Here is a 27,687-nt window from a genome sequence, read left to right as displayed (position 1 = left end):
AAGAAGTACAGAAGAACCTGGAAGCAATGGGGGCTCATATGCAGTTGCGTAGTGGGAGGATTCTGTCAGTATCTGAACCCTACAGGATGGGATAGAAGGTAGATTTGTCTTCTAGAAATCTCAAATTGAAGGTTCTGTCTTTGAAACTAGTGCCGTGTTACGTGGGTCCCTTTGTTATCACTCATGTATTAAACCTGCTTGCTTATGAACTTGATTTGCCAGCTACATGGAGGGTTCATAGGGTTTTTAATAAGTCATTATTGAAGCCTTTTGTCCCTTCAGTGATGTTGTCAACATTTATAAAACCTGTCAGACTAGCAAAACATCACAAGATCTGTTGTCAATGTTTACTGCAAATAAGCAAATGAATGGATTATTTATTCAGTAGACTGAGTATAGAGTTTAAACATCATGAGTTGTAGAATAATATTGATTTGCAGGTCACACGGTAAGAAGCTGATTATAGAGGGTCCTTGTGCCCACTGAAAGCAATATGTGTAAATGGAAGTCGGTGAAGAACCCTAATGTGAAATCTCCAGAACAAGTGTTGCTCTTTACAGCAGTTCTTTGTTCTGACTAAGAGAACGAGCTTCTAACTGCATGACCCAAAATACTTAGTAGCGTATAAAAAAGGGTTAATTATTTCCTAATACTGAATAAATAGGACGATCATTATTATGAGTGGCAAAAGTTGTAGCTGGGGGGAAGATTTCAATCGACATTGTAAGAAAAACATCAAGCACCTAGAAGGAGTTGTCGGAATGGAATAAAACTTTCTATGTGTGATTGTAAGGATGGTATAAGTAAGTGCTTACTATGTCAAATCAAAAAAGGATCCTTTAATGCAGAAAATTAAACACCTGAAGGAAGGCTCTAGTACCCTGTTGTACCACCTCTAGCTTGGATACAAGATGTGATACGGACGGACATAGTATCCTGCACCATATCGGTTCACATTTGTTGTAACTGAGCCACTAGATCATGAAAAATCGTAGGCTGTTGAAGTTTACATCCCTGAGGATCTCACACATGTTATATTGGTTTTGAATCTGGCAACCGGGCAGGCCATAGACGTGTAACAATGTTGTGGAGACATTCGTATGATACCTTTGCTGTATGCAACTGAGCATTATCCTACTGGAAAATGCCTCTTGGAAGCCCTGGCATAAGAAGCAACACATGTGACTGCAGGATGTCCTGAACATATCTCTGAGCTGTCATTGTCCCTCATATCACTACTAGGGATGACTGACTGTCATATACAGTTGCTCCCAGACCATCACACCAGCAAGGGGGCAGTATGCTGCTCCACAGCAAAGGCAGGATTGAGGCACTCACGTCTAGATCTCCAGACACTGACACGGCCATCATCAATGTCCAAACTATAATTGAATTTGTCACTATAGACAACCTGGTTTCACTCCATAGCAGACATTTTGTCTTTAATAACACCACTGCAAATGGATGGTATGGTAGGTGGGTGTTAAAGGCAGTAAACATAATGGGTGCTGTGAGACATGCTATCATGAATAAGGAAACAGGACTGCTATGAAGTGGAACCAGGTTGTCTACAGTGATGAATCCATGTTTAGTTTGGGCACTGATGATCGCTGAGTTCATATCTGGAGACCTAGCGGTGAGCACCTCAATCCTGCTTTTGCTGTGCAGCAACACACTGTCCCCACTGCTGCTGTGATGGTCTGTAGAGTCATCACATATGAAAGTCAGTCATCCCTAGTAGTAGTACAAGGGACAATGACAGCTCAGCAATATGTTCAGGACATCCTGTAGCCACATGTGTTCCTCTCATGGCAGCTTCCAAGAGGTGTTTTGCAACTAGATAATGCTCAGATTCACATAGAAAGGTTCACAGGAATGCCTCCACAACATTGCCATACTTCCATGGCCTGTCCAATCACCAGATTTATCACCAATAGAACATGTATTGGACCATCTAGGATGCCAACTTTGACAGCCTATGGATTTGCATGATATACAGGTACAGTTACAGCAAATGTGAACCGATATGCTGCAGGACACCATACAAAATCTTTATGGCTCCCTGCCCAACCATATTTTGTCTTTTATCCAAGCCAAAAACCCTCCCTTCAAGTTTTTGGTTTCCTGCAATATATTATCTTTTTGCCATGATATTGTAATCACTTACTGATATCAATGTTGCAATCACACATACAAAGTTTCATTTATTATCCCAATGTTGTCTGAACTCAGTTAATCCCTTTAAATGTTTTTTTTTCCCTTTGTCTTAGAAGTGTCACCTAATAGCTTGATCACTGAGGGTCCCGGTTTTGGAATCCCCAGTGATTATTTGCAATCTGTAGGGCAGCAAATTTCCAATTCTCCTGCAGTACTACCAGAGGGGAAATTAATAATTACATGGTGCTAATTGAAATGAATGTTTTGTCTCTGTAATGCAAAGATGTGCTGAGTCCACCAGAGAGAAATAAACACTTTTTGTTGCTGCTTTCTATTCCTGAGTCATGAAGGTCTTGAACCAATACACTAATATTCCCCATGATGAAGGTATTGCTGCTGTGAAAACTGCCTTATTGTGCTCCAGTACTATTCATCATTCCAAAAGGAATGTATTATCTTCTTGCTAACATTTAATATTAAATGCTATTATTAAAAATAGGGACTGCAATGGGCAGTAACATTGCGTCTACCTACAAATTATTTTGAAGATACATTTTTTGTATTCATCGCAACTGTTTATTACTCATTGTCAGTTGTATTAACACTATATTGATGATGTTTTTCCAATGCAGCATGGTGACACACCTAGTCCGGACAGTTTCCACCAATCACTCAGTTGTGTATACCCTGCCATCTTTTTCACCATGTCAGCAGACTCCTCCAAAGCCATATTCCAGGATGTCTCTACATAGGTACATAATGGTCAGTTGTCCTTTGATCTAATAAGAAACCCAAGGACAAAAACACTATTCTGACTTTCACTTCACAGAACTCCTTTCCATTTTCACAATACATGCAGATTAAATTACTGTGGAATTGTGTCTAGATTACTTGGTTTCTCTCACTGAGAACTATCACACATTGTGTCTAGTTGACATGCAGGAAAGGTTTATCAAGAGGGTTTTCTGCAATTGCATTCTCCAAAAACATTGAGATTCAGTTGCTATGATCCCAGGAAAGACTGCTCAACAAAAGGTTAATAGCTCCAATCCACACATTCCTTGTATTCCTACATTTAGCCGGACCAGTAGGGCAGTATGCTGTTTTATTTTCAAACACTTGTCAATTCTAAGTAAAGTGCTTTCCACTTTATTTCCACCTTCACCCTTATGTCTTATTAAAAGGGGATATAATTTGCATGGGATGTTGGTGCATTAAGACTTTGGGCCAACTAGGTAGCCAGTACAGACTACAATTACTGGTACCCATAACCCTGGGTGCTTCCACAGTCTGAGTTAACCCTAATTCTATAATTTCTAAACGGGTTCTTCTTTTACACACACCTGCACATGAAGACACTATAAAATCCATGTTCATTTTACTTGTGACACTAGCTATGTAGTGTAACTGATTAAATGTCCCTGTGGACTTACTACATTGGTCAAATGTCTGAAAAAATATAGGATTATATAGCCAAACACAAACACACTATCCAAATCTAAGTGCCTCGATCTCCCTATTAATCACCACTTTGCTTTACAAAACCATGCAATAGATCAATTGAGGTTTCAAGTAATTGAATGGATTCCTCCTTCCAGAGGTTGTGTTTATTGCCATGAAATGATTTTTGGAACTCGACACCTTGTACCTAGAGATGAGCGAGCACCAAAATGCTCGGGTGCTCATTGCTCGAGTCGAACATTCCGCGATGCTCGAGAGTTCGTTTCGAGTAACAAACCCCATTGAAGTCAATGGGCGACTCGAGCATTTTTGTATATGACCCAAGCTTGCGAAAATCTGTAAAACCTACGAAAGTGATGGAAACGACACAGAAACGGATAGGGCAGGTGAGGGTCAACATGCAGGGCTGTATCTCAGGTTCCCAGGTCTCACTATTAGGCCACAATAGCGGCAAGAGTGCCCACTCCCCTAACAATTTTTACTTCGGACAAACCCTCATTAGCAAGGCACACCTTAGCTAAGCACCATACTACCTCCAACCAAGCACAATCACAGCCTGCGGGACATACCACTGCCTCTTCTCCTGGGTTACATGCTGTCCAACCCCCCTGCACGACCCAGTGTCCACAGCGCACACCAAAGTGTCCCTGCACAGCCTTCAGCTGCCATCATGTCACACGCTGGCCTCATAGCCACACCACCCTCATGTCTATTTATAAGTGCGTCTGCCATGAGGAGAAACCGGAGGCACACACAGCAGAGGGTTGGCAGGGCCTCTTTGAAAGTGTGGGCGATAGCCCACAATGCAGTTGAGAATTGATAATAGATTGACGTTCGATCTTCATTCCAATCCTGTGCCACCTCCGTCAGGAGCTGCAAACGTGGTCATAAAGGGGAATCTGCTGCCAGCCCAGCACTTCTATACATCTCCACAATGCAGCAATACTCTGTGTGGGAAGTATGTGAGTGGGCCCTGGGTCAGCCTCTGTCCCAGCAAATACCTTGTGTGGCCCAAGGTGCTGAGAGTGACATAGCAATGGGGACTCCATGTGTCCACACACTACTAATTCTGTTTGGGTGTCGGAGACCTCATTGACAACGCAAGGGGTAAACCATCTGCACTCTGCACCCTACCCAAGTCTGTCAGTGTTTTGGGGGAAGGCAGGTAAAACACCTCAATGGCAAGTCTGTGTGCACCCACAGCATGGGTGGCTAGCAGGAACCCACAGTCGGTACATAAAGAAATCCCATTGCAGTGCCCTGGATAGCTGAGGTTATGCGGGAGAAAATACAAGTTGGCCGCAGCCCACACTCCATGCCCTTGACATTCTGTTTTTTGTTTTTTTTTTAAAGTGCCAGGCAGGTACAACTGCGCTATGTCAAGTCTGTGGGCACCGACAGCATGGGTGGCTAGCAGGAACCCACAGACAGTACATAAAGAAATCCCATTGCAGTGCCCCGGATAGCTGAGGTTACGTGAGAGAAAATACATGTTGGCCATGGCCCACACTCCATGCCCTAGACATTGGTTTTTGTTTTTTTTAAAGTGGCAGTCAGGTACAACTTCGCTATGGCAAGTCTGTGGGCACCCACAGCATGGGTGGCTAGCAGGAACCCACAGATGGTACATAAAGAAATCCCATTGCAGTGCCCCGGATAGCTCAGGTTACGTGAAAGAAAATACATGTTGGTCGCAACCCACACTCCATGCCCTAGACATTCTGTTTTTTGTTTTTTTTAAGTGCCAGGCAGGTACAACTGCGCTATTTCAAGTCTGTGGGCACCCACAGCATGGGTGGCTAGCAGGAACCCACAGACGAAACATAAAGAAATCCCATTGCAGTGCCCCGGAAAGCTGAGGTTACGTGAGAGAAAATACATGTTGGCCGCAGCCCACACTCCATGCCCTAGTCAGTCAGGGTTTTTTGGGGGGCCATATAGGTAGAACACCGCGATGGGAAGACTTAGCGCACCCATAGTATACACAGACCCCTGTAATATTTCTGTAGCAAAGGTATAAGCTGACCCCAGTAACAGTTATTTTGCAGAAGTCTAGGGAGACCCCAGTAACATTTCTGTAGTAACAGTATAGACAAACCCCAGTGACATTTCTGTAGCAGAAGCATAGGCAGACCCCAGTACAATTTTTGTAGCAGAAGTATATGCAGACCCCCTGTAACATTTACGTGGCAGAAGTATAGGCAGACCCCAGTAACATTTATGTAGCAGCAGTATAGGCAGACCCCAGTATCAGTTCTGTAGCAGCAGTAGAGGCAGAACCCAGCACCATTTCTGTAGTAGAAGTATAGGCAGACTCCTGTAAAATTTACGTGGCAGCACTATAGGCAAACCCCAGTAACATTTTTGTAGCAGAAGTATACGCAGACCCCTGTAACATTTCTGTAGTAACACTATAGACAGACCCCATTAACATTTCTGTAGCAGAAGTATAGGCAGACCCCTGTAACATTGACGTGGCAGCAGTATTGGCATACTCCAGTAACATCCTTGTGGCAGCAGTATAGTCTAACCCCTGTAACCTTCTTGTAGCAGAAGTATAGGCAGGCAGACCCCAGTAAAATGTCTGTAGTAATAGTATAGGGCAACCTCTGAAACATTAGGATACCATGAGCGTAGGCGAAGGCCGGACAAATTAGTTAGATTACAGTGTAGGCGTGGGCCCCAAAAATTAATGTACCGAGAGTACAAGTGTACCTCTGAAAAATGTATCAACTGAGAGGGCTGGTGAAACCCATAAACATTTTTTTTAAAGATACAGCTCACTGTTGCTTAATTTGTAACAGAGCCTGGAGGCAGCCCTGTTGAAAAAATTGCTTCATGTTACAGTCTCAAATCTTTTGAAACTTAGAAAAATTGTAAAAATATTGGTAGATGTAGATGAGCCTTTTGGGCCGCAGAAAAATTGGCCGTTCAGTGCGATGGCATGTTGTTTCTGGAGGAGGAGTAGCAGGAGGAGGACTAATGTCACAGACAGATTGACAAAAATAAATGCCCTGTTTTCCCGGTGATAGAGAAGAGTGCTTTTATCTGCTTATCCGTGATGATTCCCCCAGCTGCACTAAACACCCTCTTTGACAAGACACTAACGGCAGGGCAAGCCAGCACCTCCAGGGCGTACAGCACAAGTTTGTGTCACGGCTCCACCTTCGACACCCAATAGTTGTATGGAGCAGAGGCATCACGGAGGATGGTGGTACGATCGGCTACGTACTCCCTCACCATCTTTTTACAGTGCTCCCTCCGACTCAGCCTTGACTGAGGAGTGGTGACGCAGTCTTGCTGGGGAGCCATAAAGCTGGCAAAGGCCTTGGAGAGTGTTCCCCTGCCTGCACTGAACATGCTGCCTGATCTCCGCACCTCCCCTGCTACTTGGCCCACGGAACTGCGCCTTCTGTTGCTAGTGCTGTCAGATGGGAAGTTTACCATCAGTTTGTCCACCAGGGCCCTGTGGTATTGCATAATTCTTGAACCCCTTTACTCTTCGGGAATGAGAGCGGAAAAGTTCTCCTTATACCGTGGGTCGAGAAGGCTGTACACCCAGTAATCCGTAGTGGCCAGAATGCGTCTAACGCGAGGGTCACGAGAAAGGCAGCCTAACATGAAGTCAGCCATGTGTGCCAGGGTACCAGTACACAACACATCGCTGTCCTCACTAGGAAGATCACTTTCAGGATCCTCCTCCTCCTCGTCCACAGGCCATACACGCTGAACAGATGGGAGGCAAGCAGCATGGGTACCCTCTGCAGTGGGCCCAGCTGTCTCTTCCCCCTCCTCCTCCTCCTGCTCCTCCCCCTCCTCTTCCTCCTCAAAAACGTGCTTAGATATAGACATGAGGGTGCTCTGACTATCAAGCGACATACTCTCTTCCCCTATCTCCTGTTCCGAACGCAAAGCGTCAGCCTTTATGCTTTGCAGCAAACTTCTCAGCAGGCATAGCAGAGGAATGGTGACGCTAATGATTGCAGCATCGCCGCTCACCATCTGGGTAGACTCCTCAAAGTTTCTGAGGACCTGGCAGATGTCTGCCAACCAGGCCCACTCCTCTGTAAGGAATTGGGGAGGCTGACTCCCACTTCGCCGCCCATGTTGGAGTTGGTATTCCACTATTGCTCTACGCTGCTCAAAGAGCCTGGCCAACATGTGCAGCGTAGAATTCCACCGTGTGGGCACGTCGCATAGCAGTCGGTGCTCTGGCAGATTAAACCGATGTTGCAGGGTCCTCAGGGTGGCAGCGTCCATGATGGACTTGCGGAAATGTGCGCAGACGCAGCACACCTTGCCGAGCAGGTCAGACAAGTGAGGTTAGTTTTTAAGAAACCGCTAAACCACCAGATTGAAGACGTGGGCCAGGCATGGCACGTGTGTGAGGCTGCCAAGCTGCAGAGCCATCACCAGGTTATGGCCATTGTCACACACGACCATGCCTGGTTGGAGGCTCAGCGGCGAAAGCCAGAGGTCGGTCTGCTTTGTCAGACCCTGCAAAAGTTCGGGGGCCATGTGCCTCTTGTCACCTAGGCTGAGTAGTTTCAGCACAGCCTGCTGATGCTTGCCCACCGCTGTGCTGCCGCACCACGCGACACCGACTGCTGGCGACGTGCTGCTCGCATTTCTTAATTGAGAGGTAGAGGTTGCGTAGGAGGAGGGGGAGTGTTTAGAGGAGGTGGCATAGACCGCCGCAGATACCAGAACCAAGGTAGGACCTGCTATTCTGGGTGTGGGTAGAATGTGTGCGGTCCCAGGCTCTGACTCTGTCCCAGCCTCCACCAAATTCACCCAATGTGCCGTCAGGGAGATATAGTGGCCCTGCCCGCCAGTAATTGTCCACATGTCCGTGGTTAAGTGGACCTTCTCAGTAACTGCGTTGGTGCGGGCACAATTTATGTTGCGGGAGACGTCCTGGTGTAGGGCTGGGACGGCACACCGGGAAAAATAGTGGCGACTGGGGACCGAGTAGTGTGGGACCGTCGCCGCCACCATGTTTTTGAAATCCTCCGTTTCCACAAGCCTGTACGGCAGCATCTCCAGGCTGATCAATTTAGCAATGTGCACGTTTAATGCTTGAGCGTGCGGTTGCATGGTGGTGTATTTGCGCTTGCGCTAGCGACAGCTGGACGCTGCACTGTTAGACATTGCTGGATGGGGCCGAGGACAGCAGAGGTGAGGGTGTGGGTGCAGGCCGAGAGGCACTCATGCCCGTGTCCTGAGACGGGGGTTGGATCTGAGTGGCAGGTTGGGGCCCAGGGGGAGATGCAGTGGTGCGACCCGGAGGTGGTGAACGGCCTTCGTCCCACCTTGTGGGCTGCTTGGCCATCATATGCCTGCGCATGCTGGCGGTGGTGAGACTGGTACTGGTGGCTCCCCGGCTGATCTTGGCACGACACAGGTTGCACGCCACTGTTCGTCGGTCGTCCGCACCTTTGAAGACCTAGGCCTCTGCATGGTGGCTTGGCGCGAGGGGGTGCTTTAGGAAACAGTTGGGGGAGTCTTCACTCTGGCCCTGCCTCTACCCCTAGCCACCCCACTGCCTCTTCCAAGCTGTCCTGCTGCTGCACTTGCCTCCCCCTCTGAAGACCTGTCCTTAGTTGGCTTAGCGAACCAAGTGGGGTCAGTCACCTCATCGTCCAGCGGCTCTTCCTCCGAATCCTCTGTGCGCTGCTCCCTCGGACTTACTGCCCTTACTGCTACCTCACAGATAGACAACTGTGTCTCATCATCATTGACCTCCTCACCCACTGAAAGCTCTTGAGACAATTGCCTGAAGTCCCCAGCCTCATCACCCAGACCCCGGGAACTTTCCAAAGGTTGGGCATCGGTCACGGCAAACTCCTCAGGTGAGAGAGGAACCATTTATTCCCACTCAAGGCAGGGACCCGAGAACAGTTCCTGGGAGTCTGCCTGCTCATCAGAATGTGTCATTTTCATGGAGTGAGGAGGCTGGACCCTCTTTCTTTTCCTCCTCCATCCTTGTTCCTTTATTTTTAGCCCCTACAGTGAACCTCTTCTTTTTTTTATATTTGTTTTATTGAAGAAGAATGATGTAAAAGTTATCAATATTTTGCTTCATGCATAAAATAATATAAATGTTTATAGAACAATAAAAATTTGTACAGTGATTACCTACCATTTACAATCGAAGAGTTTTTTCCACACATGCTTATAAATTATAGAGAAGTAAAAATACACTGGAGGATGATAAGAAAAGACAGAGCTGTATTTCTATAATATTCACTATTTTTATCTAACATAACGGTGTAGTTAGTCTGTTAGGAATTAAATAGTTGGATGAGCAAAAATCGTACTAAAATAATTACACTATACAACCCAAACAATATAAGGCTTTCAAGAACAGTTTCTATTTTTAAAGATAATTTTTTTCATGGGGAATAACATTGTCAACCGTAACTCTCCACTGGGCCATAGTTGGAGGCCTTCTGTTCTTATTCATTTCATTTCCACCACTTTGTGTGCCAAAACAATGTTTTGAATAATAACATTTGTACATGTTTTTGCAATTGTTCTATATCCGGAAGCCCCAGTAAACAAATCTCTGGGACCCTTGGTACTGGAATTCCCACAACCTTAGGGTTCTTTCTCACAAGCATAGACAATTTTTGGACGCCTGTATAACGGCCACAGTGCATGAACGGGCATTAAAACTGCTGTTTCATAGGCCATTCAGATGGCCGAGTGCGGCGATTATACACTGCACCAGAAATACATCAGTATTAGCTCTGCCCCCTCGCTGGCTCTTGGCAAGGGGAGGGAGCAGAGTTGGGTAGGAGCTAGTGTGCTAAGCTCTCACCCCTTGTCTGCTTCCAGCAATGGGAGGGGGCGGGATGGGGTGGGAGCTTAGCAACTAGCTTCTTCCCCGCCCCATCGTGCCCCCTCCAAGTGCTAACAGCTAGCAAGGGGCAGAGAAGAGGAGGATTGAAGAGGGTGGGAGTTTAGCAGACATGCTGCTAATCTTCATCACACCTCCCCTCTTCAGCAGCTCCTATAGGCTCCTATAGGAGTCTAAGGGAGCCGCCGCCATATTCCAGCCAAAAGATAGTTCCTGAACTATCTTTTCTGGCCGGTGTAAAAATGCCCAACAGGACTACATACAGTATCGGCTATCTTTGCAGGCCAGAAATTTTTACGCCCAATGGAAACCAAATGCATCAGATGGGCAGCGTCCATGAAAGCGCCGCCAATATATGCTCGTGTGAAAAAGCCATTACCTAGCAAATCAGTCACTTTGCACCAAAATGTTTAAATCACAATGCATTCCCACATCAAACGCATAAAATTAGCATCAGGTGTGAAACATCTATGACATTGGGAATTGGTCCGACTACCCAATCGTTTAGGCTTGAACTGCACATAAGGGCTTATGTGATCAATTATTGCCCACTTTGACTCATCATAGTCGTCTTCTTGGTGACTCCAATGAAGTACTGTCAAACTACCCCCCCCCCCCACAAGTCTTTAGATACTAGTCAGTTATGAGAGTGAAGAATTATACATACTAACGTATGTGTGTTTTTGTTGTTTCCTTGTTGTTGTAGTCTGGTCTTGTCAATTCTTGATTTTAAGAGGATTAATAAATTTCACATCTACCCTGCAGCATCTGTGTCATATCACCTCCACTGAAAATCGGTCTCTACATGTCTTATTAAAATATGATTTATAATCCCATGTAACTTAAAGCATGCATTTTGTATGGTGTTTCCATATTTTTGTCCCACTCCCTGTAACACCTATATGTAAATAACACAAGATCCACCATTTACAACTGATCAACTGTGACTTTCTACTCACCCTCCCTGCCAAATGACCTCTGCACAGGTCACAGAACATGTCTAGAACAGTCCCTCATAAAAGTCAATGGTTCTCCTCCTATCCATTGTGTAAATGACCCATGAGGCTGCTGTAAAGGATAGCTCTTAATTCTGCTACATGTAGATCAAGTAAGATGGCAATCCCCACAGTCACGTAGAGATAACATAATAAAATATTTTACAATCAGAAAAGAAAAATAAATAAAACAAATTAATATGTTTCTCTATCTGGTTTTAAAGTCAACAAAATGGATATGTCATCCTTAAGATCCTACTCACATCCTGCTTGTATAATTGACATGTGAAAGTGAATGACACACACACACAAAAAAAAAACAAAAAGCAAATGTGATATTAATAAGGGAGCAAACTCAAAATATTATCTATGAAGCTCTTTGTATTTTACCAGCATTACTAACCTCCTAATTAAACGGTGCAACATGGACTCCGGCTTTAGATACATCTACAATTTTGATGAAAATGACACCAAGATTCTACTTAAAGGTTTCTATTCTCCTAACTGTCCATACACATGTTATAAGGAATCAACTATAAATGTTATGATATCAATTTACAAAGCATTCGATACAGGTAAGTGCAAGAAGAAGTAATTGTTATAAAAGACACTAATGAGGGACATTCTGCAAATCATTTATATAGAACGCTGTAGATATGTGTGCAGCACTGACATTACACTGTATGCAATATACACAATCTCATCTATGCTGGATACTATGGGTTTTAATGCAAATGCAGTTAACAAAATGCAAGTTGAACTCCTACTAAACCCATTGGGAAAAATGTATTAGGACTGTCATTTCAAACACTGGTCCTAATGTTATGTCCCCACTAATATATTAGAAGAGGCCCCTTTCATGTATTTCATATATTAGGCACCTCTCGGCACCTCCGTGCACATACACAGGAATATACATCGGATTGCAAATTTGTGGTATAATTTATATCAATTTCTAGTGTAAACTATACATGAATATGTTGGTGACCACAACTCTTTTTCAAGGAAGTGGAAGACGATGGTGCAAATTTTTGTGCAAGCAAACCTGGCACAAAATGCTGTGACTTTATTTTACAGCAGAAACTAGCATGGCATGTGTTATAAATGTGCCCCATTATCTCTAATCTTTAACCCTTGAATGACACAAGACATACAGTGTCGTCCTATGCATTCAGGGTATGTATGGAAGGGATTGAGGGTCGACCCTGCTCCATACAATGTGGGTGCTGGCTGTTTCTTACAGCCAACAACTGACCACAAGAGCTCCGATCCGCAGTGCTGCGGATTGGAGCTGTTAACCCTTTAAATACTGCTGTCAATTCTGACAGCGACATTTAAACACCCCGATCAATGTTCAGGGGTCCTGTACAGCCCATGCAATAAGAGCTCAGTGTGCTTTGTGGTTGCCATGGCAGCCAGGAGCCTTCTAAAAAGCCCCCAGGGTTGCCATAGTAATATAATGTAATACTATGGTATTACACTATACTGCAGGAGTGAACAAACCACTGCAAGTTCATACCTATTATGGGAACAAAAAAAATTAAAAATCAGTTTAGAAAAGTTGTGTTAATTATTACAAAATAAACTGTAATCAAAGTCTAAAAAATGTTTGCCATTTTTATAATAAAAGAATCTTAATAAAGTAATAATAAAAAAAACATATTTGGTATTGCTGCATCCATAAAAGTCCAATCTATCAAAATAATGCACTACTTACCCTGCACTACTTACCCATCAGAAAAAAAAAATATGCCAGAGTTGCGCTTTTTGGTCACCACATCCCCAAGAAAAAAGTGATAAAAAGCGATCAAAAGGACATAAGTGCTCCAAAGTTATACAAAAAAACTACAGGAAGTCCCAGCAAAAAAAAAAAAAAAAAAGAAGAAGAAGCCTTGCACAACTATGCAGACGGACAAATAAAAAAAAATTATGGCTGTCAAAAAACGGCAGCAGTAAATTTTATTTTTTCCAAAGATATTTTATTTTTTTAAAGTAGTACAGCAAAATTAAACTTTATATAAATGTGAGATGGTAAAAACCATACTGCCCCATAGAATAAAGTTATCATGTCATTTTTGCTGCAGTGTGTACACCAGAGAAACAAGACACCCTCCATCCCCCAAAAATGGCAGAATTGTACTATTTTCAATTACATTACACTCAGAATTTGTAAAAGGTTTTTCAGGATATTATATGATACATTACATAGTACCATGGAAAAATACACTTTGGCCCACAAAAAAACAAACCCACAGACCGAGTTATGATTTTTTGAAAGTTGTTGAGGAAAAAAATGAAGATGAAAATGAAAAAAAGGGGGCATTCCTTAAGGGGTCAAGGATGTTCAGTTTTTTGGACGATCACAAAAATGGAATAATCAACAATCAGCGTATTCTGACACTCCTAATATAAATGGGATACACATTAAAAAGGGATTTTCTGAGATCAGACAAAATTGGGGCAAAGGTGGCGATGATGGAAAATAACAAAGTAAGAGTTAATTACCAGTTAAATATCCTGCATCTCCAGCACTGAATCTTCACTGCCCCCTGCTTGTCTTTCACAATGATTCATCTACTCTGCCCTTATATTATTTCCTTTTTATTTCTCTCTTAGGCTATGTGCACAAAGATAATTTTAAGGTTGTGGCAAATTTTCCCAGGCACAATTTGCATTTCACAACAGACAGATATCCCCTCTGTGTGCTCTCTGTTGTATGAGACACAACACATGTAGATGTGCTGTTTTCCATCTGAGGATGAGACAAGAATAGGACATGCTGCACCCTCTCCATTCTTTCCTCATGTAATATATATATATATATATATATATATATATATATATATATATATATATAAAGGTTTCTGTCATGTCTCCTGTCTCCCTTCTCTCCTCCTGTGACATATATAAAGGTTTCCATCATGTCCCCCTCTCCCTTCTCTCCTCATATAAAGGTTTCTGTCATGTCTCCTATCTCCCTTCTCCTGTGACATATATAAAGGTTTCCATCATGTCCCCCTCTTCCTTCTCTCCTCATATAAAGGTTTCTGTCATGTCTCCTGTCTCCCTTCTCTCCTCCTGTGACATATATAAAGGTTTCCATCATGTCCCCATCTCCCTTCTCTCCTGTAACATGTATAAAAGTTTCCATCATGTCTCCCTGTCCCTTCTTCCCTCTTGTAACATATATAAAGGTTTCCATCATGCCCCCCTCTCCCTTCTTTCATCCTGTGACATATATAAAGGTTTCCATCATGTCCTCCTCTCCCTTCTCTCCTCCTCTAACATATAAAAGTTTCCATCATGTCCCTCTTTCCCTTCTTTTCTCCTGTGACATATATAAAGGTTTCCATCATGTCCCCCTCTCCCTTCTTTCCTCCTGTAACATATATAATGGTTTCCATCATGTCCTCCTCTCCCTTCTCTCCTCCTCTAACATATAAAAGTTTCCATCATGTCCCTCTTTCCCTTCTTTTCTCCTGTGACATATATAAAGGTTTCCATCATGTCCCCCTCTCCCTTCTTTCCTCCTGTAACATATATAAAGGTTTCCATCATGTCCTCCTCTCCCTTCTTTCCTCCTGTAACATATATAATGGTTTCCATCATGTCCTCCTCTCCCTTTTTTCCTCCTGTAACATATATAAAGGTTTCAATCATGTACCTACTCTCCCTTCTTTCCTCCTGTAATACACTTAAAGGTTTCCAGCCTTGTCTTTGCCTCAATGTTGTCCGATCTCAGATAACCTCTTTATTAGTAAAACTGACCAAATCAGAAAAAATTACATCCACAAAGCAAATGCAATACAAGTAATTTCTGTTTATACTAGCATTATGGATTTCCTGGCCGCCATGACACATTCATTGTCCACATAGTTGCACAAAGATTCTATTGATTATAATGTGTTCCATTTGGCACTATTAATATTTATATCAAGAAGAATTCTGCACTCTGCGCTATTCATGCAGTCATAAGAGAGTCTGACAGATTTTTTGTAAATAAATAGAGATTCTAATATGTTTATTTGATTATCCCTCACCCCCTCTCACCCATAGGTATCGTTAATGGAAGATCCGTGTGTGATTTCAGTTTCGGTCCCATTATTGGTCCTCTTATTTCAATAAATGACTTTGTAGAGGAGATTACATTTCTACAATCAAGTGACGCCAGCCTGAAGGAACTTGAAAAATGGATGAATAAAGACTCAGATGCCTTTGATTGGTCTTCTGCCAAACATTTTTACAAAGTTTTAAAAGGAAACAGGTTTAGTATTATCTTATACACTTTCACCTAACACAACATAAGGAATTATTTTCATTCCTTCATACATTTTTGTTTTTTTTAATCCTAAAAGAATGCATTTTTCATGAGCTCTAGAGAAGCCTATGCTAAAACACCACAAAAATACCATAACTGCTGCATAAGGCCTCATGTCCACGGGGAAAATCAAATCTGCTCCGGATTTGTAACGCGGATTTGGGCCGCGGATGCAGTGCGGATGAGCTTAAAATAGTATTTTATTGTATTTTATTGCATGCGGATGACACGCGGATGCGTTTTTTTTCACGCGTGTATGCACGCGGATGGCATTTTTGCATCTGCGCGTGAAAAAAAAGCTGCATTCAAAGTCCTGTAACTTTTTTATTTTTCTAAATACGGAGCTCTATGTGGGCTTATTTTTTGCGAAATGAGCTGTAGTTTTTATTGGTACCATTTAGGGGAATGTACGGCTTTTTTGATCACTTTTATAGCATTTTTTGGGAGGCAAAATGCTAAAAATTAGCATTTTGCCTCTGTTTTTTAGCGTGGTTTTTTTACGCTTTTTGTCGTACAAAATAAAAAGCGTGTTCAACTTTTTGTACACGTCGCTACGGACGTGTCAATACCCAATATGTGGGGTTTTCATTTTTTTTCCCTTTTTTTATGCTAATATTAGAAAAAGCATAAAAAAAGGTGTTTTTTTACATTTTTTTTACATTTTTCTTTTCTTTTCTTTTACACTATTCGAGTCCCTCTGAGGGACTGGCAGCACTGTGCTATGATCGCTGTCATAAGGCATGGCAGAGCTACTGCTCTCCCATGCCTTATCACCTATACAGCGATTATAGGCACAGGCAATACAGGACGCCAGTGTCTGGCGTCCTGTTGCCATGGCGACAGGCCGGGCTCTCGCGATGACATTGCGAGAGCCGGCCGGAGACACCGAGGGAGCGCGATCTCTCTGTCAACTCTTTCCCTGTCGCGATCTACTTAGATCGCGGCAGGGAAGGGGTTAACAGCGGGGGGGGGGGGCATGCCCCCCCCCCCCCCGGCTCCCGCTGCAGGATAGCGCGGGATCTTATGTGATCTCGCACTATCCCCAGGACGTACCGGTATGTCCTGTTGCGGTAAGTACCATGCTCCGAGGACGTACCGGTACGTCCTGGAGCGGGAAGGGTTTAAATCCGCAGCGGATCTCATGCACCCGATAAATTAGTATTTACAATCCGCAGCGGATCTCCCACACCCATAGAGGTCTATGGGGGCCATCCGGAGCGTGATCCGCACTAAAATGGAGCATGGCACGTTTTTTTTCATGCTCCAGATTTTTTAAATTCCTTTTTATTGACCATCCGCGGGTATTTCTCTACCCGCGGGTGGTCAATGCATCCCTATGGGGTGCGGATCTGCGCGCCGGAGATCCGCTGCGGATTTTAAATCTCATTTTGCCCGTGGACATGAGCCCTAAGGGATTTGAAGATAAAAGCCACTGACTGGAAGAAAAAAAAACCCCAAAAAAACACTTGTCAAGTGTCAAGCAAAGACAAAACAAAAAAAAACACTGTTTGGCACATTTAGTGTTTTCCTCTTGACTTGTCTATCCTGCTCCATACAAACACTGAACAAACTTTGATGACGTAACTGCACGTTCTGGAGCAATAAGAGCTTAATTTTAGACTTTCACCTTTTCACAATCAAAGCAGCTCCCACAGCTATGACAGTCTGACTGACTGCACACATTCAGCTCCGACCCAGAGACACCCAGGCTTCTTATAGCTATACTATCAAGCTGCACCCAGCCTTTTCCACAGCAAGATTCCATAGCTTCTCTCATGGCTCACTGCTCAAGCCACACCTAACTTTGTGCCAATCTTATGTACTTATTGCTCATTCCATCACCATACCAAACACAACAATAATTTGCCTTTTGTACCAACAACAGGCACCACCCTGTGGGGAAAGATAAGTTCTGCTATTCATCAAGGGACAGCAAACTATTGTACCATTGTAGCACTGGCTTGTCCCATGTACCCCCAGGGCCAGGAAGCCCCCATCTGCCTGCTCTTCAGTGCGCTAAAGGAACCCCAAACTCTGGTTCTCATGGGTTCAGCAGAAATCGTGAGAAACAATAAGGCCCAAGTTTGTAGTTTTTACTAAAAAAAGACCCGCATACCCATCTCTTGCATAACCCCCACATCTTTCCCCAAGCAACTCTCTACTGGCCTTCTACTTTTCCTTCCTCCGAGGTCTTCCAAGGTCAGAGCAGGTGTGTGGCCTTGGGGATAGGCTTGCAGTAGTGCTGATCACTTGTCACAGCACATAATATGCACCCTGTTGCGGTGGTTCTGGGATTACTCCCATGCTCATAGTCAAGTACAGTTTTTGTAGGTGGTTCTCCATCTTCTGGCTTTGGTTGGTGTGGCATTAAGTGATACATGCTTAGCCACACCTGTGGGTAGTTGTCAGGGTTATTTAGTTTTACTGATGCTGTACTGAAATGCAGTTGAATCTTCAGTCTAGTGCTGACCGTGGTCTCAGTCAGAGCTTGGTCCTGGATCTATCATTTGCCTGCTGCATCTCAAAGCTAAGTTTATGTTTCTTTTCTATTGTCTTTCTTATGTTATTCCCACATAGGGTTACCTAAGGGCCTTAGTGCGAGGTCAGGTATGTCCTTGTCAAAGCGAATTGACTGAGTTTATACGAGTCCCTGTCCCTGAGGTTATTTAGATGTTTTTGTTTATTTTTGTTTTAACACAGTTTGTGTACTTTTGTGCAAGATCTGCGGGTTACAGATCCAGCAAGTCCTGTCTGGATGTGACATATTCAACAGCCCAAACTTGGTGGAATCTGTGTTTACATCAGAGATTGATCCCATTGAGGTTTTGTCAGCTCAGCTGAGGACAGTGACGTTTGAGGTCTCTGAGCTTAAACAGTGGCATCTCACTTTGGCGGCTCCAGGGAAGGAGCCTAAACTTGATCTACCTGACTGATTCTCTGGAAACAGGCAGGAATTTATTTCCTTTAGAGAGTCTTGCAGGCTTTTTTTTAGGTTACGTCCTGTTTCCTTGAGTGACGAGTTGCAGAAGGTGGGCATCATTATTTCCAGGCTGCAGGGGGTGCCACAGGCATAGGCTTTTTTCCTTGCCTTCCTCCTCTGAAGCCTTATCCTCTGTGGATAGTTTTTTCTCTGCCTTAAGTTTAATCTATGACGATCCCAATAGGGTGTCCCTGGCAGAAGGAAAGATCAGAGGTTTACATCAGGGAGACTCTCCTTTTGAGGATTTCTGTACCGATTTCCGCTGTTGTGTGACAGAGACTTAATGGAATGATGCTGCTTTATGAAGTCAGTTTTACTGAGGCTTAGCTAATAATATTAAAGCTCTATCTGTTGCTTGTCTGATGCCTTGATTATGCCTTGTCCTTGGCCATCAGAGTTGGTTTTCTTGATTGTGGAGCCGGTATCAACCTAATCTATTATGAGATGGTCAAACGCTTTGGGTTGGACGTAAAACATCTGGATCCACCCATTCCTGTGTCTGCCATTGACGCCTCTCCTTTATCACAGAAATCCTTGAAAGTTTGTGTTCCGGATATATGTTTAAAGATCAGGTTATTCCATACCAAGATTACCCCTCTATATGTCATGGAATCCCTTCCAATGCAGGTAGTCTTAGGCCTACCATGGTCACATTTGCATATGTGGTGGATTGGGAGAAAGGAGACATCTCTAAATGGAGTCCATACTGTAATTCCGGTTGTATCTCTGTAAGGGTGTCTTCCGTGCAAGTTGAGGAATTACCAAAATATATTGCAGACTTCACCAATGTTTTTGCTCTGGCAGGGGCAGATAATTTACCGCCTCACAGAGAGGGAGATTGCGCTATTGAACTGGTAGCAGCCTGTAAACTTCCAAAAAGCCATATGTACAATCTAGCTATGCCTGAGAGACAGTCTATGAAAGTTTATATCTGGGACAGATTGAAAAAGGGGCACATGTGTCCCTTAAATTCCTCACTGGAGGCTGGGTTTTTCTTTGTCAAGAAAAAGGATGGGGGTTGCGGCCCTGCATTGATTTCAAAGAGCTAAACAAAATGACCAAACATAATCCATACCTATTGCCTCTCATTCCCGATCTGTTTTCATAGTTGAATGGTGCCAACTGTTTTTCAAAGTTGGATTTACGTGGGTAGGATAATTTGATTCAGATTAAGGAGGGCGACAAATGGAAAACTGCCTTTAACACCCCTGAAGGGCATTATAAGAACTTTGTGATGCCATTTGGCTTAACAAACTCTCCTGCAGTTTTCCAGTCCTTTATCAATGAGGTCCTCTATAAATTTATCAGTCACTTTGTTCTGGTATACCTCGACGATATTCATATCTTTCGTTGGATTTTGATTCATATATTTCTTTATGCTCGTCAGGTCCTAAAGGTGCTAATCATTTTTTGCAAAAAAGGAAAAGTGTGTTTTTTTCCATACAAAAGATCACATTTCTTGGACACATTATTACCCCAAACGGGTTCAAGATGGATCCAGAGAAGGCAGTGTGGGACTGGGTGCTACCAGAGAATGTGAAGGCACTTCAGAGGTTTCTGGGGTTTGCCAATTATTATTGGAAATTCATTGGGGGATTTTTGGTGGTGGTCAAACCTTTGACGGATATAACAAAGAAAGGTTGCTTCCTTTCTAAATAGTCCCCAAGGGCATTACAATATGTTCATGCCTTTAAACCCTTAAGGACGAAGCTCTTTTAATTTTTTTCCATTTTCATTTTTTCTTCCCCCCCCCTTTATTTATCTATCGACGTAATGGTATGAGGGCTTGTTTTTTGTGGGACAAGTTGTAGTTTTGAATGGTTCTATTTAATGTACCATATCATGTACTGAAAAACTTAAAAAAAAATCTAAGTTGAGTAAAATGAAAAACAAACATTTTGCCATTTTTCGGTGCATCTTGATTCTACGGCACACAAACTGCAACAAAAATGACAGGATAACTTTATTCTATGGGTCAGTACGATTACTACGATACCAAACTTATATAGTTTTTTTTTTTGCCGTACTACTTATATTTTTTCAAAGACATTCCATGTTTTAAAATTATTTTCTGCTGCCATCTTCTGTGCGCAAAAGTTTTTAACTTTTCCATTGACATAGTTGTAAGAGGGCTCATTTTTCTGTGAGACGTCCTGTAGTTTACATTGGTCCCAATTTGGAATAGATATGTCTTTTTCATCGCTTTTGTATTGTATTTTTTTCTGGGAGACAGTGTGACCAAAAAAGTGCATTCCTGGTGTCCTTTTTTTTTTTTTTGGATGACGTTCACCATGTGGGGTAAATAATGCATTAGTTTGATAGATTGGACTTTTGTGGACATGGCGATACCAAATATGTATTTTTGTTTTATGATTTAGATTCTTTTATTATAAAAATGGCAAAAGGGGGGGTGAATAAAATTGTATATATTTTTTTTCTTCTTTCAATTAAATCTTAATTTATCTTATTTTTACTTACTTTTTTAGTTCTCCTAAGGGACCACAACTAGTGATGCTTTGATCGCTCCTGCAGTATGATGTAATGTCATAGCAATACATCATACTGTGATCTGACAGACAGTTTATCAAGCCACCCCATGTGGATGGCTTGATAGGAATACTGCCAAGACAGCCCTGGGCTGCCATGACACCCACATGGCACCCTGCAATCTCACCCCAGGGGGGACCATACGGGACCCCCAAACATCATTCAGGGGATTTAAATGCCACTGTCAGAATTGACAGCGACATTTAAAGGGTTAATATTGCCGATCAGCCACGCAGCCATTGTAGCTATTGCCCGCAGGTGGGAGCTGTAATAAAAAGCCTTTGCCCATGCTGTATGAAGAGAGGAGACCGGGTGATCTCTCTTTGTAATACCCCGACCCCGCAGGATGTAACTGTACGTCCTATAGAGGGAAGTGGTTGAAGATATGTTTTGTGACATCTCCGGTTCTGATGCAACAAGACTCCATGAGAGAAACTGTAGATATGGAGGAGGGCTTCAACCATTAAAAATAATAACATTATTGATTAAAACGCATACATCTAACAGGTAAACACTGAACGTGTTTCGGCCAGACAATGTTTTGCAACAGCTCTGGTTCTGATGCACCCAGACTCCTCCAGACCTTTCATGGTGCAGGTTGATGCCTCAGAAGTTGGGGTTGGCATAGTGCTGTCTCAGGGACCTAGTGTGTTGCAAGATCTTTGTCCTTGTGCATTTTTCTCACATAAATTTTCTACTGCTGAGCAAAATTACGATATTGGTGACAGAGAGCTGTTGTCAATTAAGTGGGCTTTTGAGGAATGGCATCATCTCCTCAAATGGGCTCAGTATAAGGTGACCTTTTTTACAGACCACCGGAACTTGATCTACTTAGAGTCAGACAAAAGACTTAAGCCAAGACAGGTGCGGTGGTCACTATTTTTTTGCACTTCGACTTTATGGTTACATATCATCTGGGCAGTAAAAATATTTAAGCCGATGCTCTTTCCAAGAGTTTTTTTGTCCTGGTGGTTTTGGACGAACCCCTTGTGCCCATTCTTTCTCAGGGGGTTGTAGTGTCAGCAGTTTCACTAGATTTGGGGAAGTAGGTCCATAAGGCACAGGATTTAGTCCTAGTGAGCCTTCCGATGGGAAAGCTTTTTGTCCCTGTTCATTTGAGGCTGCAGGTGCTGTCTGAAGTACATAGTTCTGTGTTAGCTGGTCATCTGGGGATTAATAATGCATGAAAATTATTCACAAGAATTTTTTTGGTGGCCAATATTATGACGAAATGTTTTTGGTTTTGGGACTTCTTGTGAGGTTTCTCAAAAATCGTAGAGTCCAATTTGTTTCCAGGTTCTGGTGTTTTGTTTGACCTCGGTTGAGAATTCATCTCTCTTTTTCCTTGGCATATCACCCAGAGATTAATGGACAAACTGGGAGATGTAAGCAGAGTCTGGAACAATACTTGTGTTATTGTGTCTCAAAGAATCAGAAGCACTGGTCTGGGTTTTGCCTTTGGTTGAATTTGCATTTAACAATAGATCATTGGAATCTACGGGGACATTGCCTTTCTTTTGTAATTATTGGTTCTATCCATGTTTTGGTACCTTTTCTTAGAAAGTGTCAGAAGTACCAGAGGAGAATTGGTTTTCCTTTAATATCGAGGCAGTTCTTTGTGGGTAGAGTCATTTCTTTCTGTACCTCTTTGTCCTCTGCTCTGTTCTTTGTGGGTAGAGTCATTTCTTTCTGTACTTCTTTCTCCTTCAGCTCAGGAAAAAGTACCAAACCCCCTGCGTGAGACCCTGGTACTGGTTCCCAAGCAGTATGGGTGCTGGCTGACTCCTGATCCTCCTGCTTCTTTGGGTCACTTGCTTTCATTCCTCTGCTTCTGCAGGTACACTGGAAATTTCATTTCCTTTTACATTTCGAAGACTTTCTTCTGCTCTGTCAAAGAAATCCTCACCTTCCTTAATGAGTTTCCATGTAGCTTTCCTCTTCTGAAGACTCTGCACCTTTTCCTCTAATAGAGACACAAGCTTGCATTTCTGGCAGGTGAAGTATGTCTTTTCCTCTGGTAGGTCTGTAAACATATAGCATACATTGCAGCTCACCATATGGCTCCTCTCCTTTCCATGCTGTCAGTTGATGTCCACTTCCAAACTTCTAAAAGTCAAGAATTGTAGTGAAGATACATAACCTATAAGATGCTACTAAGTGTACAACATGACAGCACACGGTCTGGAGAAGTCCTCTCAGCAGCTAGACCTGACTAATCCCAGCAATCTACCTGCTTACAGTGACTCTTCGCTCTTCCCAGAATGCAAAAGGAATATGCAAATGAAATTCCTGCAGCTTCAAAATCTCTGGTCTGAGAAAGTCCTCTGAGTAGCTAGACCCTGCTAATCCTAGCAATCTTCCCATTTACAGTGACGCTTTGCTCTTCCCAGAATGCACAGGGAATATGCAAATGATATTCCTGCAGCTCTTCAATCTTTTTAACATGGCTCTACACTTCTTTTTATCGATTAAACTGGTGAAATTTTGTGAAGCGTTAACAGTATAAATGACGGGCGAGAGCTGCCTGTGATTGGCTGAGCACCTCAATCAATCACATTCAGCTCTTTCAGCAGGCGGGGATTCTAAATCCCCGCCAGCTGATAGATCAGCACCACAGTGCAGGGGACAGCAGGAGACGATGCTGCTCAGCCCCGGCAGCCGAAGGGAGGTAAGTATGTATTATTTTTGTTTTATAAACCACTTTTTCTGGATTTTCAGCAAAGGGCTTATGTTTAAAGCCCTTCCCTGAAATCAATTGAAGGGGTTGACGGCAGCAGAATCCTCTACTGCAGCTGACATGTGTGACAGCTGGGAAGAGAATTAAAGAATTCCTCTGCTGCATCTGTCACAGATGTGGCAGATGTAGCAGCAGGGAATTCTTTTAACTAGCGGGGATGAAGGAAACATTTGCCTGTGTTCTTCATTCCCGTGGGGGGTCACAGCAGCAACGCACAGGTAAGTGTATATGTATGTATATATATATATATATATATATATATATATATATTTATTTTTTTTTTACACTAAAATTTTTTTTTTCCGTGAAAAGAATGCAGGGGTGCAGGCAGGCCGTTGTTTTTAATGGAGCTGCCAGCAGCAGCCGTGGCTCCATTGAAAACAATGTGTGCATTCCCTATGGTGCACACATGTTCTATCTTTGCAGGCACATGCCACAGGTTCATTGAATACAATGCACGGACTTGCATTCACGCGTGTTTTTGCACATACATGGGTGCGCACCTATGTACGCACAAAAACACATTCGTGTGAAGCCACCCTAAGGCAACAATTACACGGATGAGTGTAATAATGCCTTTGAAAATCTAATCGATATTACACTTTTAAACATGTGATTTTCCATGGAAAGCTCACTGTATCCCAGTGCACGCATTTTCATGTGCATGAAAATCGCATGATATTTCATAGAAGAATTTTAAAATCACATGTAAATTGCATTACATTCGAGTATGATGCAATTTTTTAACTCTCCCTTAGAAAATATTGGGCACGTTTTCTGTGTAATCACAAAAAATAGGACATGTTGCAGTTTTTCCATCTTGCAGCTTCTTTATGAAATAAAAATAAAAATCTCACATACAAATAGACCCATTTAAAAATGATATATTTGTGTGTGTTTTGTACATTTTCCAATGCACAAAACTTGCATGAGAATATCGCCCGTGTAAATATGCCTTAAATTCCTATGAGTAATGTTAAAAGGGTTATCCCATTTCTTGCTGTCTTGCTGCAGACAGCTTATACACTGTGCAGTGCCCAAGTCCTATTGAAATGAATGGTACACAAACCCTGCAGTACCAACCTTAGCCACTGAGCGATGTACCGAGCTGTCTGCTCCCTGCAGCAAAGTAGCTAAAAAAAGGGCTGAACAGATTTTCTGCACAAGGATTTGGATGTATTCATCTAGAGCTACACTTTAATCCAGTAAGTGCTATTCACTTATGTTTTGGAATGCTTCTATCTTACAGTGATGAATCGGAAGATGTAGAAGAAAGTCTAAGAGGGAAAACAAAGATTGTGAAATGGGATCTCAGAAATGATAACTATGATTCAAAAGTTGACATTGTCACATGTGTATGGGGTTTGGAAACATACAGCAAGAACCATGATGATTACAGAGGAAATGTAAGGAAACTTGCCCATCTAATTCGTCTTAAGGGATATTTCATGATATATTCTGTTTTAAATGCCACTCAGTTTATAATTGGAGAAGACAAGTTTCACTTTTTATCATGTAATGAGAGTTTCTGTTGTAAGGTTCTATCTGAGGAAGGTTTTGATATTAAGCATTGTGAGAAGTTTGATAGAGAAATGGTCACTGATGCTACAGACCATCAGGGGGTGATGTTTATCATTGCCCAGAAAATGAGGGAGCCTTAGACCAGGTACACTTCATAGCCATGAATGTATTTCTGGCAGCTTATCTATTACCTGCTGTACCGGTTTTGTTGTAGGCTATAATTTTTAAAATGCATCTATTAATTAGGCAAATATCAAAGAAATACTGTATCACACAATTTACAATAACCCTTTCACTAAAAGCAAGTACTCAGTATGAAGAATATTTGCTTCATTCCAAAGAACTCCAAAATATTTCCTTCCTCATGGCCTCTTCATATTGTGTTTTACTTTATTTCCATGGGTTTCATCATGGTTTATATCTAAAATTCAAAACATTGGATCCGAACAGAACCCCTGAATGTCAGCAATCTCTGCTATTGTGGCAATCAGCTAAAATGGAGTGCAATAAGATTCAATAGGTCTCCATTTGCTTCTGCAGTTAGAAGAATAATATGGTGCAATGATTTCAAGATGGAAACCCTGATGGAAACTTAGGACATAAAGCTCAACTAGTTCAATATGTGCAGCAAAAGTCCGGTAGTCTTCTAATTGTAGTTTAACTGCTGGTAGTGTATAAACATTTATCCCTACTAGAAGGTTAATACAGTGTGGTATCAAATTTAATCTGCAGTATAAAATATGAAGGACATCCGAAGACTTAAATTGAAGCTTCTAAGCCCTAAAACAAAATCTCTAACAGTCCCCAATTTACTATGTGCCACTAATAATACTGGTGTGATAGACGGGCCTTTGAGCTACCTGAATCTCCAAGACCTGGAGCTATTGCAACCTCTGCAGCAGCCAATGGATACACCGCTGGCATTGGTCTAAGCTCCAACAATCAGCAGAGATGAGAAAGGGCATAGATTTCAGACTACCACTGACTCCACTAGACAATTTTGGTAGGTGGCTTTTATTTGATCACCACATATAAACTTGGTTGACCCATAAATATCAGTATATAATGCAGGGATGAGGCTTTCTTCCATCCAATACACAGATCCAATTTGGCATCTACATGGGCAGCATTGATGTGCAGTATTGCAGTATAGTGATTAGCATTTAATTGTCTAGTTTAGACAAGTTCTAATCTCAGAAGCTTTTAGAATTGTTCCAATGATGAATCCTTGGAATATAATAAAAATACTGGCTATTTTGATATATGTGCAAAGTGAATGCAATAAAGTGTATGCCATAGTATACGGTGTTGTGTGTATTTACTAATGAACAAAGTAATGCATTAAGGACCTTTCACACAGGACATAATATTCTGCAACAGCATTATGGAATTAACCCTCCTGTGAAATATGCAGCCCCAGAATCCACACTGCTAACGTGCGTTTTTTGGTGTGGAACTGAAAATAGCATAATCCTGATGGCAAGTCTGCAAAAAAAAACCACAATCAGTAGTGCAAATTTTGTTGTGGAATTCAGGACAGCATATTCTGCAATGCTGTCGCAGAATACTCTGTCCTGTGTGAAAGGCTGTTTAAGAGGCTTTAACCCAATAAATATATTGCACCTGGTAATGGGCTTAAAACCCCGCTGATAAAATTACAACGGCACTTTAAGCCTCCTGCAATCAATCAGAGGCAGGACAGGTTGTCAGCTTTTAGTAACCCTTTTTTTTAACCCTTTCTGCCTTCTCCTTCACTGAGTGTACAGTGCTCAATGAGCGCTGTGTACTATTAAGTGGAAGGGTGTCTTCCACCACCGGGATTCCCTGCTACAGCAGAGCTGGAGGGTCATACTAAACCCTGGCAAGCTCTGCCAGTGACTAATGTCACTGCAGGGGTTGCTTTAGTGAGAAAGTGTCATCACCTTAGTGGTTGATTTTTGCATCCCGAACTTCTTTGGACGAGGAGAACCACTGTGCCTCCACTCTTTTGACCGTTCCTTGGTTTCAGGGTCATGCAAATAAATCCAGGTCTCATCCATAGTGACCAGTTGATCCAGGAAGTTCTTATCAGTCCGGAAACGCTGACAAATGGACCGGGAAGTTTTCACT

At 42.6% G+C, this 27,687-nt stretch overlaps 1 protein-coding gene across 1 annotated transcript; it reads left to right on the top strand.

Annotated features, from left to right (window-relative positions):
* The first annotated feature begins 11,835 nt into the window (after nt 1-11,835).
* On the top strand, nt 11,836-26,879 carry LOC136572412 (nicotinamide N-methyltransferase-like). Its single transcript, XM_066572951.1, has 3 exons — nt 11,836-12,050; nt 15,532-15,739; nt 25,307-26,879. The coding sequence occupies exons 1-3, from the start codon at nt 11,900-11,902 to the stop codon at nt 25,716-25,718; spliced, it is 771 nt and encodes a 256-aa protein (XP_066429048.1). The 5' UTR covers nt 11,836-11,899; the 3' UTR covers nt 25,719-26,879.
* Nucleotides 26,880-27,687: the final 808 nt, after the last annotated feature.

The sequence above is a fragment of the Eleutherodactylus coqui genome, chromosome 7 (genome assembly GCF_035609145.1).
Source record: "Eleutherodactylus coqui strain aEleCoq1 chromosome 7, aEleCoq1.hap1, whole genome shotgun sequence".
Lineage (NCBI taxonomy): Eukaryota > Metazoa > Chordata > Amphibia > Anura > Eleutherodactylidae > Eleutherodactylus > Eleutherodactylus coqui.
The sequence above is the reverse complement of the archived record's forward strand: the minus strand, read 5'-3'. Positions and strand labels throughout refer to the sequence as shown.

What these genes read in the sequence shown, in the direction of transcription:
- LOC136572412 (XM_066572951.1), top strand. Translation starts at nt 11,900, where the DNA reads ATGGACTCCGGCTTTAGATACATCTACAATTTTGATGAAAATGACACC. An exon ending in TTACAAAGCATTCGATACAG is followed by an intron (nt 12,051 to 15,531) that starts GTAAGTGCAAGA and finishes TCTCACCCATAG; the next exon opens with GTATCGTTAATGGAAGATCC. An exon ending in AAAGTTTTAAAAGGAAACAG is followed by an intron (nt 15,740 to 25,306) that starts GTTTAGTATTAT and finishes TCTATCTTACAG; the next exon opens with TGATGAATCGGAAGATGTAG.